The sequence below is a fragment of the Anabrus simplex genome, chromosome 2 (assembly GCF_040414725.1).
Source record: "Anabrus simplex isolate iqAnaSimp1 chromosome 2, ASM4041472v1, whole genome shotgun sequence".
Lineage (NCBI taxonomy): Eukaryota > Metazoa > Arthropoda > Insecta > Orthoptera > Tettigoniidae > Anabrus > Anabrus simplex.
This window is the reverse complement of record NC_090266.1, coordinates 200820667-200833862: the sequence shown is the minus strand read 5'-3', so window position 1 is coordinate 200833862 and position 13196 is coordinate 200820667. Positions and strand designations below refer to the sequence as shown.

Below are 13196 nucleotides of genomic sequence, written 5' to 3'. Positions count from 1 at the left end.
CCATTTCGAATATAGTGAAGGATTGAGATTTCAACTACTTTCTATTAATTTGTCCTCACGAAGTACATTTCATTTCAGTCCTCAAGTCAGTGTTTTAATTTCTGGTAAAATTGGACTTGGCCTAAGACCATGATATTCGTACCATATATGAAAACTAATATTTAAATACAAATTATTTTATTTACTACTAAGATTAGTCGAGTACAAAATAAGTAAAAAACCAAACCAAACCCCATGGCACCACAGCCCTTGAAGGGCCTTAGCCTACCAAGCGGCCGCTGCTCAGCCCGAAGGCCTGCAGATTACGAGGTGTCGTGTGGAAAATAAGTAAATACCATAAATAAATAGCGGTCTTGTTGCCAATTTAATCTTCAGCTTGTGGTCTTCCAGGAGTAGCCACGCACATCTTGTAGAATGGAAACAACAGAGTCTAGGGTTTCCTCACCAGTAGGAATGATTAGTTTCGCTGGAAGGAGGAAACCGTGCCTTCCAGTGTCCCGTAGCTCATATGTGAACGTGAATGGTATTTTAAACGAACTACGGGCCCAGTCCATACTGATGCCACTGGCTGGATCTGAAATAGAACGAAAAGAAACTTTAAAACAGGAGCATACTGAAGAAATTTACAGAACTATTCATTATGAACAAGTAACTACAGCATCCACGTGTTCTATCATAGTAATTATTATAAACAGATCGTTTGACAGACCAAACTACCGCACTAGCCTACATGATTTTATGAACACTAATATTTGCAAGCAAGGAAATAGCCACGTAGCTTTTCCCCTTCTTGCCTGAGGTTCTAATCTGAGGTTCTAATAGAGAAATAATGGTAGGCTACCTGCGAACACAGATGAAACTGAACAACCGGGATTGACATATCGTGCTAATTGCTAGAATTAATAGTTAAGAAATGACCGTGGAAGCTGGCAACGCAAAGAATTCCATTATTGAGAAGCCTAGTTTAAGTGACTTTATCATCACTCGGTATCACGCATGATGCAGAATTCTAACAGGTACCATTTCACAATTGTACTTAATAAAGATATATTGCATCACTTAGGAGGAACCTATCTCAAATGGAGGTCAGGAAAGTGCAATGTTACTGATATCCTGGGAAGTGCCACACAATGCACAATATTAGCCACTAACGGAAATCTTAGTCTATAGGAGAACGACGGAAAATTTACGTTGAGTAGTATAGAGTAGGGAGATGTTGTGTAAGATATACCAGTTGTATTTCACAAAGTGATCATTGTCGGAGGTTACAAAATAATTAAATTATACATTTTAACAGGGACTGAAGAACGAGTCACTTCACTGATTCAAAAGTTCACTCTATTTAAATCAAAATTGAATTCGTTTGGTAAGGTGATTCATCCAGGGCGATGACATTTACATAACGCGTTTATTCAATGTGCATTTATCATGAGTTTTGCACATATGATATTCCGAAGTATTTTGATTTTGATTCAGAAGGAGTGAATATTTCTGTTTCGTGCAGGGATTCGTTCTTCACTCGTTGTTACTTGTACTAGTTGAAAGTCTTTAATCTTTTTGTGGCTTTTCAATCAATGATCATAGATCTTCATTTAGTATTCTCGCCCAGGTGGCAGATTCCCTATCAGTACTTTAGCGGCCGAGTTGGCCGTGCGGTTAGGGGCGCGCAGCTGTGAGGTTGCCTCGGGCAGATAGTGGGTTCGAGTCCCACTGTCGGCAGCCCTCAAGATGGTTTTCCGTCGTTTCCGATTTTCACACCAGGCAAATGCTGAGGCTGTACCTTAATTAAGGTCACAGCCGCTTCCTTCCCACTCTTAGGCCTTTCCTATTTCATCGTCGCCATATGACTTATCTGTGCGACGTAAAACAATTTGTAAAATAATCAATAATTTACCGAGTCTTTCCATAAATTATTCCTGAACTTGGAAATTCATTGAACATTCCCTCGGTAAATGATTCCAGTTCCTAATTCCTCTTCTTATAAATGAATATTTACCCCAGTTTGTTCTAGAATTTCAATTTAATCTTCATATTATTATTTTTCATACATTTAAAATCTCTCCTAAGGCTTATTTGTCTCTCCACTGACATCTCGGAACATACCACTTAGTCGAGCAGCTCATTTCCTTACTCCCAAGTATTCCCAGCCCAAATTTTGCAACATTGTCGTGATATTACTCATTTGTCACCGGGCGAGTTGACCCTGCGGTTAGGGGCACGCAACTGTGAGCTTGCATCTGGGAGATAGTGAGTTCCAGCCTCACTGTAGATGGTTTTCCGTGGTTTCCCATTTTAACATCAGAAAAATTATGGGCCTGTGCCTTAATTAAGGCCACGGCCGCAGAAGAGCTAAAAGAGGTTTATACTGGTGGGTAATGGGAGTTCCAAAAAACAGGGGATTGTTAGGACGAGAAAACAAGGATAGACGTATTTTTTGTGGGGAGGGTTGGTCGGACTTGCATATAATCTACCAATGCAAAGCCTTACAGGAGATTAAAAATAAACTACTGAATGAGAAAGAGATGTAAAAGGCAGAAAAGTGTTATAAGATGCATAGTTGTGTAGAGAGTGGGAGAGAGAAGCAAATATATCGAAATAATGGAATGTGGTTAGAGCCAGATTTTTAAAGAAATTGAGGGAATAACTGGAAGAATGGAGGGAGCGAAAATGGGCCAATAAAAAAGAAGAGAGAGATAAGGTAGGAAGAAGAGGGAATGGAAGAAAGAAGGAGCAGGGAGGGAGGGAGCTATGTTTAGAACAGGGAGTAGGTGATGAGAGAAGCAGGGGTAGTTGAGTAGGAAGGTAGAAGGAGATAGGCGTAATGGAGAGGTGAATCTAAAAATGGAGTTCTCAGAGAAGGAGGTAGTAAGATTTAGATGAACGAGGGAAGTATCTTGCCCAGAGGAATGGTTATCCGCCCTGAGCAGGATGCTGCTAACTAGAACGAGAGAATTGTACTGATATAAGGTATATGTATATGAAGAGATTGTTATAGTGTAGTGTAGTGTAGAGTAGTATGGGAATGTAGTGAACTGAAGGAGGAACGATTGGCATAGAGTTAGTGTAAAAGAGAGTGGGAAAGGATGAACTGTTGTTTATCTGGAGTGGTTGACTAGGGAGATGGATTGAGCAAAACTTGATGAATGAGGGAGAGCATCTTGCCCAGAGGAATGGTTATCCGCCCTGAGCAAGATGATGGTCAGTAGATTGAGTGTTATAAATACACGGTAGTGCACCCATAAGCGAATATGCAGAATAGATGCATAAATTAAATGTTTAATAATTCGCATATGGGAATACTGCAGAAGGCTGGGAAAAGCTTGCAGTCTCACAAAGCAACAGTCAGGCGCCGTTCGGACTGAAAATATGTCCACAGAATACGTCTTAAGGCACGAACAGGAAGTAGCTAGCCTAAGTGGTTCGTCCAATTATGTTTATGATGCCGACGAGAGGTGGAAACTTTCTATCCAGTTCCCACGTGAATCCGCACATCGGAATTTGCCTTACCCAGAAATGCGAGAGAGAAACGAATAATGACCGTCATCCCTTGGCAGAAAATGGAAGAATCCAAGCTACTAAGAGCGCGAACGTCTCAGCCAATCACAAAATTGCAAATTTTAATATCTTGTCATAGCGGGAATCTACAGCTAGTATTTCGCGATTTGGTGCCCGAAGTAGCTGTGAAAGATTGTGTCCTGACTTCCAAACAATATTTGAGGATTTATCAGTGCAAATGTGCGGTTAATCAGTGGTTAAATAAGAAATTTTTAATTTTATATGGAAGAGTGGTATCGCCCAGGAAATGAACAGTCATGGCGGGAAGGCACCATACTCTTGCAGAAAATAGAGCCAGTGACGCGCGCCGTCATGTAAATTAACCTGTGATCGTTTCTCATAACGCAATGTAACACGTAAATCGGACCAAAATTAGGAATGTTTAGAACACATTTCCTAAAATTCTAACCTACGGACGTATGATAAATCGGTCCCAAGTGCAGGATTGTTACGCAACATCCCTTCTACAGAACTATTTTTGAAGTGGGGGAGGACAGTTTACAAAACCGACGACACCATTGTGGTGAACTTCAGTCTTGGAAGAATCGCAGTCTCGTAAGAATTTTCAGTCTTGTAAGAATCTTCAGTCTTGTACAGTTGTTGGCATCCGAGTGAGTAACGTATTTACTTGTGTGAGTAATATCTTAGCCGAAATGAACACTTTGACGAACTTTTATTCAACTTTAATTTATGCAGAGATAATCAGGCAATTAAATTAACGAATGACAATGATAGTTATATTCTCAACACTTGCCTTGAATGAACTTATAACGTGCTAGGACCGGAATGAACAATGAATCTCTTCGTAACACGTAGCTGCATGGCATTTTCCCTAATTCACGTGTAGCTTGTATATTTTGTGGAAAAGTCATATTTTGGAGGACGATTATTATAAAATTCTCCACATATCATCGGGAACATTACATTTAACTTTTCCACACTCTCATAGAACTATTATTGCAAGTGAGATATTTGGGAGCAGAATTAGTCAAGCCAGTTACAGGGAGAAGGACTTTGTTTTCGCTAGTGGAATGCTGCGCCACTAAGTCCTTGAGTCCAGTGTTATGGTCAGAGAAGTTGAATAACCAATAATCCTTTACACAAACAAACTGAGAGGGGTGAGAGAGACGACAGTAGGAGGCTAGGCAGGTAGCGGAGTCCAGACTTTCAACTTCACGTCAGGTGCTCAATGCAGTGTCATTGAATAATCTTCAAAAGAGTGTTAAAAATGCGAGTGCTAATATAAAGGTGGACGTGTGCAACGCTATCGTAAAAAAGCATCAAGTTTGTGCGTGTGACCTCTCGGATAACCACATCAGCTTGAAGATGGAGTACTAAATTCATCATGACGGAGTCCGGAGGGTGATCTGACCTGCCTCCAGCATAAATAAGGTAAATGAGCAGAATGTAAATATGTAAATATGTAGGACTATGAACAATCGATGATCAAAAATGTAGTTTAGAATTTTAGATAGGACTGTAAATAATTCACGTGTTGGATGGTATTAATTATAGTTTAGTATCATTTTCATTTTGAGTTAAACGTGAGACTACGACAATTATATTTGACGATTCGGAATATAAATGCCATAGTGTCACAATAATAGTAATTATAAAAATTAGGATCGTAATAATAATAATAATAATCATAATAATAAAAAATATGTGACCGGGCGAGTTAGCCGTGCGCGTAGAGGCGCGCAGCTGTGAGCTTGCATCCGGGAGATAGTAGGTTCGAATCCCACTATCGGCAGCCCTGAAAATGGTTTTCCGTGGTTTCCCATTTTCAGACCAGGCAAATGCTGGGGCTGTACCTTAATTAAGGCCACGGCCGCTTCCTTCCAACTCCTAGGCCTTTCCTATCCCATCGTCGCCATAAGACCTATCTGTGTCGGTGCGACGTAAAGCCCATAGCAAAAAAAAATGTGTTAGCAAGCGTTATTCGCGTAGTTTCCTTAAGTAAATGTTTTTCATATTATTTCTGGATCATTTTGAAGTAAGTCATTTTGACATATGAGAATCCTATTTTACTAAGAAATTAACATACAGTGTAGTGCAGATTTTTAAAGTGATAATAATAATAAGAACTATGGTAATGAGCGTTATATTTTTGTTGACGTTTTGAGTTTGTAGATGCTGCCATGTTAGTTTAAATGTTTACTCTTGCTATTAGCGCATCCAGTTTATTATTTCATGTTATGTAATCATTATTTAGATGATCGTTTCCGTTAGCTCTCATACTTTGTATTTCGCTGCGATATGGTTGGTACGCAAAATTTAATTCCTTTATGTAAACGTGGTTACACATTTCGATAGCCGTGTTTTTGAGAGGCAATCTCGTTATTTCAGTTAAATAATTAGTGACAGGAGGCCATTGATAAGTTAGCTCTGATATTTCATAATATGTGAAACGGTAGATGATCAATATAACGAGCAATGTAAGAGTAATATACCTGATGATCTGCGTTGAAAAATGGAAATTGTGATATTTGGACCATGTCATGAATAATGTCGTAAAAATGGATGTGTGAACGACACAGTTATTTCGCCCGCCTGATACGAGCGAGGCCGTACTATGAGTTACTACGTCGAGAATATTGATGAATAAATAGAATTGAGAGATGGATAATTTAACCGAGAGTGTTAAATATGCGACGACATGTGTAATGGTTGTAGGTGAAAAGCCTGTATTGTTTCAAATGGTTTCCAGGGAAAATAGATGCGCGGAAAATATGCAAGTTAGAGTCCGAGGTGAATTGTGAACAGAGCGACCGATCAATGTGTGTTTCGACAGTCATGTATAATCATTGATGACATGTAATACCAATAATTATTGTCCGTAAAGATTGAATAGGGTCATGTCCAGACATTTTTCGTCTGAGGTTAGAAGATTGCCATCAAATTCACATAATTTTGCTACTTGAATCAGGGTAATATTTTATACTTCGATTTGCGCATTTTATTTTAAATTTTATTAGGCAGCGATTTTTGGGATCTGGATTTTTGTAATAATATCCTTTCTGTGCATATATTTTGTCACCGTATTATTTTAGAATCTGATGATACGTGAATAGTGTTTGAATTTAATGTATGTAAATAAAATAGGTGTAGTCAGGTTATTTTAATTTCAGTATCTCGTGGGAGCAGTGTTTCTCCATTGACATGTTCATTTATGTAAATAAGATTTCATGTGTTAGAGTAATAGATCATCGATTAGTTCATAGTCAAAACCATAGTAGTGGTATGCTCATACCAGAAGACAGTTAGTAATCACCAAGCCTTAGAAATCCACTACATTTCAGTTAGGCAAATGAAGCGATCTTTAATAAGCAGTTGTATCACAAGTGCCGCAGATGAGTTACATAAATAAGATGGGATCTGCCTCCATCTAGAGTTGGTACCACACAAATATGCATTCGTAATGAAAATGCAGGCAGCGGCAAACTAGGTAAAGTTGACGATGTAAAGGGATCGCTTTCATTTAAGGAGTAAATTTGAGGCACTTGGCCTAATTAATTTGAGTATTTTAAGCGTCCAGACTATCACAGTTAAATAAGTAAGGTTTAACTAATTAAATGAGTGATGGTAGCACTCAGGTTTTTGGTTCTATAAATGTTCTTGTTTTCAGCCACGAGTAGTTTAAGTATGTGGCAAAGGTTATATAACGGATAAAGTACCATATTCATGGTTGTTTGTTTTTTCTCTCTTCTTTTTATTGTTACACATGGTTAGTGGATTCTATTATTATTTTAGAGTTGGGTGTTTCCCAACTAAAGTTGAATATGGGTCAAATATTTTATAGACACCTCAAAGTCAATGTCAATTTGATGAATTAACAAATTAACTAATTAATTACTCAAATTTATTTTGAGAAGACATTCTTCAAGGTACTGCAAATCATTTATTCAAATGAGGCTGTATTTCTGACCAGTGTTTTAAATGTGGTCACGTCATCGTCATGGAGACAGTGGTTCGATGTAATCCAGAATATTTAAATTTAATCGACCTTCAGTCGAAATTTATTAAGGCAGATAATTAACTTATTGTAATGCAGACCTTTTAATTGTTTTAAAATTTTAATTTCATTTCATATTATTTTATTTTACACCATTTTACTTTCATTTTATACTTTGCAAATTTTTGTTAAATAAACCATTTTATTTATTTAAATTTTAATTTAGTCTTTTGGTACCGTCATTTATAGTTTAGTTTACCCCATCTTTCATTTCCTCACCCCCCGATTGACGTGTGGCCCATCAACCCGAGGGATCCAAGAACGCACCACCCCTGAGGAGAAGAGTACATGAGGTGGTAGGTATTTTTATATGTCATTATTTGCAGGAGCAGCCGGCGCACATATCAAGAAAGAAGACCACCGCATTGAGTGCCTTAAAAAGGGCACAGTAGATATACTAAGAAGAGATTTGTATATATGGGTAATTGAATGTATTAAGAGAAGAGCATGTAATATAAGAACTGTATGAAGATGGTGTGAATTAGTAGAGTGGTAAGAAAACTATTGATATATTTGGAAGGTCGGTGTTGTGAACTGTGGAAAGGTGATGAGGAATGGTGGTTCTTTATCTGTAAGTCAAAAGTAAAATAAGGGAGCAAATAATGGAGTGAAGGATGTTGTATATCTAGAGTAGTAGGTTAGGAAGTAGAATGGTGTGTGTAAGTGAGAAAGAGCAGAGTGGAAGTTACGCGATGGGGAGTGCGGGTCATAAGAGGTGAAAGCGTGGGGTGGGACTGACCCATCCCAAGGTAAAAAAGATTAAGCGTGTCCGCACGTGGGGAAAGAGGAGAAGTAAGGATGAGTGCTGTCAGTGAGTCGTATACAACAGGTTGGACAGAAGATAAGAGTGTGACGGGTCACATGTTGGTCTGGCTTCCACCATATGAGATCTGCCACACAAAGAACGGGAGGAAAACACATTGTCAGCAAGTTGCCTGTGGTGTCCGATATCCGACCACACCAGGCGGGGCTGGTAGTGGTGATCTACGACTTGGACGGGCAGTTTTCCTTACCAGGGAAGATACCACGACCAGCCAACTCTTTAACTTAGTCTTAGACAGTAGAATAAGCTAGTTAGGATGTTAGTGTAGCTTGTAGTTTAGGTAGCATCTTACACGTGGTGTTGGCTATCCGCGCATGTGTGGGATGCTACAGAGTAGATTTAATAGATAGTAAACTTAGACTTAGGGGGCAGTAGTGGCTTGTTATCTTTATTACCTAACCGATAGTATGTACTATGGTGGAAATAAAGATACGTATGTATGCTTCCTTCCCACTCCTAGGTCTTTCTCATCCTATCGTCACCATAAAACCTATCTGTGTCGGTGTGACGTAAAAAATATTTGGTCGGAAATCAACTAGAACAAATTACGCTGCTTTCATTTGGACCTTTTCCATTTCTCGTATCAAGTAATCCTGATGAGGGTCCAATACAACGGAACCATACTCTAACTGATGTCTCACCAGACTTCTTCACATCCTTAACACAACCCCTATATACCCTCATAACTATATGCAGAAATTTGAAAACTTTATTTACAAACACGTTAACGTGATTATCCCAGTTAAGATATTTCCTTGTAACAACACCTAAAGCGGAGCCTCCATCACTCAGGCGCAGCACACCAGCCTCTCACCGCTGGGTTCCGTGGTTCAAATTCCGTGAAATTTGTACTGGACAAAGCGGAGGTGGGACAAGATTTTCTCCGGGTACTCCGGTTTTTCCTGTCATCTTTCATTCCAGCAACACTCTCCAGTAGCATTTCATCTGTCAGTCATTAATCAATCCCCCAGGGAGGTGCGAGAGGCTTCGGCAACCGACACGGTTCCTATCCTCGCCACTAGATGGGGGCTTCATTCATTCCATTCCTGACCCGGTCGAATGTCTGAAAACAGGTTGTGGATTTTCATGTTCAGCCCCTAAGACAGTGATCCTTGTGAGATACTATCGCCTCCATCAAAACAGTAATTACGAGTCAGAGCAGTTTCCCTTTTGGTTAAACTTACAACCTTAATTTTCATTCCGTTTACCATCATGCTATTGTCTGCTGTCCATCTCACAGCATTGCCGAAGTCTTTTTGTATTCACTTACAATCCTGTAACTTATTTACTGCTATTATACAGTGCAACATCACCCGCAAAAGTCCTTATCTGTGATTCTTGTTCTTTACTTATATCATTTACATATAAAAGAAAAAGTAAAGGTCCAATAATTCTGATCTGAGAGACTGTCTTATTATTGTTAAAGGATCGGATAATGATTCACCTACTCCAATTCTGTGAGTTCTACTTTCTAGAAATGTAGTCACCCATTCAACTACTCTTTTGTCTTGTCCAACAGAACTTATTTTCGTGATTAGTCTTCCATGATCTACCCTATCAAAAGCCTTGGGTAGGGCAATAGCGATACAGTCCAATTGACCTCTTGCATCTAAAATATCTGCTGTATCTTGCTGGTATCATGCAAGTTGAGCTTCACTAGAACATTTGATGTTGACCAATTTGTGAAAAGTAACTCATGTCTCCCAAATAATTTAGGTCGACGTCCCGAATAAATAGCATTAAAAAAACTCATGTACCCTACAGATCATCTTAGTAATCAGTATAAGGTTTTCGTTTTAGGCTATACATCGTACCACATGAGGATGTACGTGAGAGAAATCCAGATGACAGTCACTTTATGGTGGACATAGAGCAATGAATTCGCAGAATGGTTTTCCTTTTGAAGGTAGAACAATAACTCGGGAGTTGTTGCGCATGGTGATACGAGAGAGGGGAAAATTCTAAAAATGTAAACTGGTAGAAATGGCGGAGAGTGTGACTGCAAGAGTGTGCGAGATCAAATGTAAATGGAATATGAAGGCTATGGTAGCACCCGGAAGACAAGAAGGTAAAGACTTCCACAGTTCGGAACCGTGACGCTAGGTAAGATAGAGTGGTCCCGTAGAGTTTATCTGGCACTAATTCCGGCAGTGGCTGAGTGAATGCCTGAGCAGATGTGGAATACTCATTCCTAATTTTCTCGACCTCCTGAAACCAACTTCCTTCCAGTTGGGTCATGTACGTCTTTGTCGCATCAGCTACGCAAAATGATTGAAGTCCTACATACGAATCCACAACCCGATAATAACGATAATAATAATAATAATAGTAATAACGTGTTTTCTAACTGTTAATGCTCTTAAACGCTAGGTTGTAGGAATTTTGTCCCACAACAGTCTAAAACATTGCTGACTTCGCCCGGTATCTAGACCACTATCTTTGGAACAGAACGTTATTGACTAAACGGCTCTTTCATAACAAAATTTAATGTCGAAACATGCATCACCAAATAGCGCAGAATTATAACCTCATGTGTGCAGAAATCTGAACGAACTAGGTTCAAAAGGTGAAGTAAAACGAAAAAGAGCTGTAGATGGCCAAAGGATCTTTTAGACGGCAACGAAGATTTCTGATAAGCCTGACCTGATCCACTGTTTTATCATCATCATCATCATCATCATCATCATCATCATCATCATCACTTTAACCCCAACCCCATTCGCCTGACTTAACTACACTTATTGAAGATACTTCACTAAGGTCAGCGACAGTGATGATGACAAAGAACTTATTCATCTACAATATTTACACTGCTGATCACACTTGCACCACGTAAATCCAAGTAATATGACCTTGGTATATTCATGTAACGCTAATGCAACATCCACGTTCAAAATCAGGTATACTTACAAATTACATCAACAATGTTTCCAGTGGTGTACCGAGTCCCGTATCGTTTAGATAATTTCTCCATTGCCCTCGTACCAATGTCTACCTGTAAAAGAAGAGAATCTAAAGATATAACCGTAACATACATTTTTAATTAGTATAATAGTTTTTATCAAATTGCCGATGTAGTCAGAGATATGGAATAAGGTTATCAGATAATACATTTAGTTCTCAGCTGGGAACTAATGTAAATTACAGAAACGTATATTGGTTCACATATTTAAGAATGAGATAATTAGGGACGCTGAAAGATAGTTAGGAAGAAAAGTAAGATGAAAAAAAGCAAAAAGCAGAAGTATTCAGTCAGCAGTATGTAAAGATTGTTGGGTACAAGGATAGAGAAGGTGACTAATACTTAAAAAAGTATTAAAATTTACCTTTGAAAACAGTGACATGTACAGTAAGATACAAACGTTGAAAACTAGAAAAGAGATTGGAATTGATAATATTTCTGGGATATACTACAGACAATGGGTTGGAATATAGTACCATACCTGAAGTACTTATTTGATTATTTTTTGGGTGAAGGAGCTATACTAAATGAATGGAGAGTTGCTATAGTAGCCACTGTGTATAAAGGAAAGGGTGATAGATGTAAAACTGAAAATTACTGGGCAGTCAGTTTGACATGCGTTGGGAAAACATTTTTTCTGATTATATTAAACATGTTTGCGAAATTAATAACTGGATAACTGGATTGATAAAAGGCAGTTTGGGTTTAGGAAAGGTTATCTCACTGAAGCTCAACTTGTAGGATTCCAGCCAGATATAGCAGATAACTTGGATTCAGGAGATCAAATGGACTGTATCTAAGGCATTTGATAGGGTAGATCATGGGAGACTACTGGCAAAAATGAGGCAATTGGACTAGACAAAGGGTTGACTGAATTGCTGGCTACATTTCTACAAAATAGAACTCAGAGAATTAGAGTAGGCGAAGTTATTTCTGTCCCTGAAATAATTAAGGGGGGAATTCCTCAAGGCAGTATTATTGGACCTTTATGTTTTCTTATATATATATATCAATGACATGTGTAAAGAAGTGGAATCAGAGATAAGTTTTTTGCAGATGATGTTATTATGTACGGAGTAATAAATAAGTTACAAGATTCTGAGCAACTGCAAAATGACCTCGATAATGTTGTGATATGGAGAGCAGGCAATTGTATGATGATAAACGGGGTTAAAAGTCAGGTTGTGAGTTTCACAAATAGGAAAAGTCCTCTCAGTCTTAATTACTGCCTTGATGGGATGAAAGTTCCGTTAGGTGATCATTGTAAGTACTTAGGTGTTAATATAAGGAATGATCTTCATTGGAGTAATCACATAAATATGATTGTAAATAAAGGGTACAGATCTCTGCACATGTTTATGAGGGTATTTAGGGGTTGTAGTAAGGATGTAAAGGAGAGGGCGTATACGTCTCTGATACACCCCAACTAGAGTATGGTTCCAGGAACCTCACCAGGATTACTTGATTCAATAACTGGAAAAAATCCAAAGAAAAGGAGCTCGATTTCTTCTGGGTGATTTCCAACAAAGGAGTAGCGTTACAAAATTGTTGCAAAGTTTGGGATGGGTAGATTTGGGAGAAAAGAGAATAAAATCAGGGAAACATTTGGAGAAAGGAAATCTAGGTGTGTAAATATTAAGAGCGCAGATGAAAAACTACTTCTGGGGAAAGAAGAGAAGGCAGAAAGGTGGCAGGAGCATATTCAACAATTGTATCAAGGGAAAGAAGCACATAATAAGTTTCTGGAACAAGAAGGGGCTGCTGATGCTAATGAAATGGGAGACCCAACTTTGATGTCAGAGTTCAACAGAACTTTGAGAGACCTAAATAGAAACGAGGCA

General features: G+C 38.6%; 1 protein-coding gene across 1 annotated transcript in view; it reads right to left on the bottom strand.

Moving 5' to 3' along the window:
- Window positions 1–371: 371 nt before the first annotated feature.
- Window positions 372–13196, bottom strand: part of LOC136863484 (zinc carboxypeptidase-like) — a 103804-nt gene continuing 90979 nt past the window's right edge. Inside the window, exons 8-9 of the mRNA XM_067139883.2 lie at window positions 11304–11388; window positions 372–574 (exon numbers count right to left, since the gene is read on the bottom strand). Coding sequence (XP_066995984.2) covers window positions 372–574; window positions 11304–11388 — 288 coding nt within the window. The remainder of the gene's footprint in view (window positions 575–11303; window positions 11389–13196) is intronic.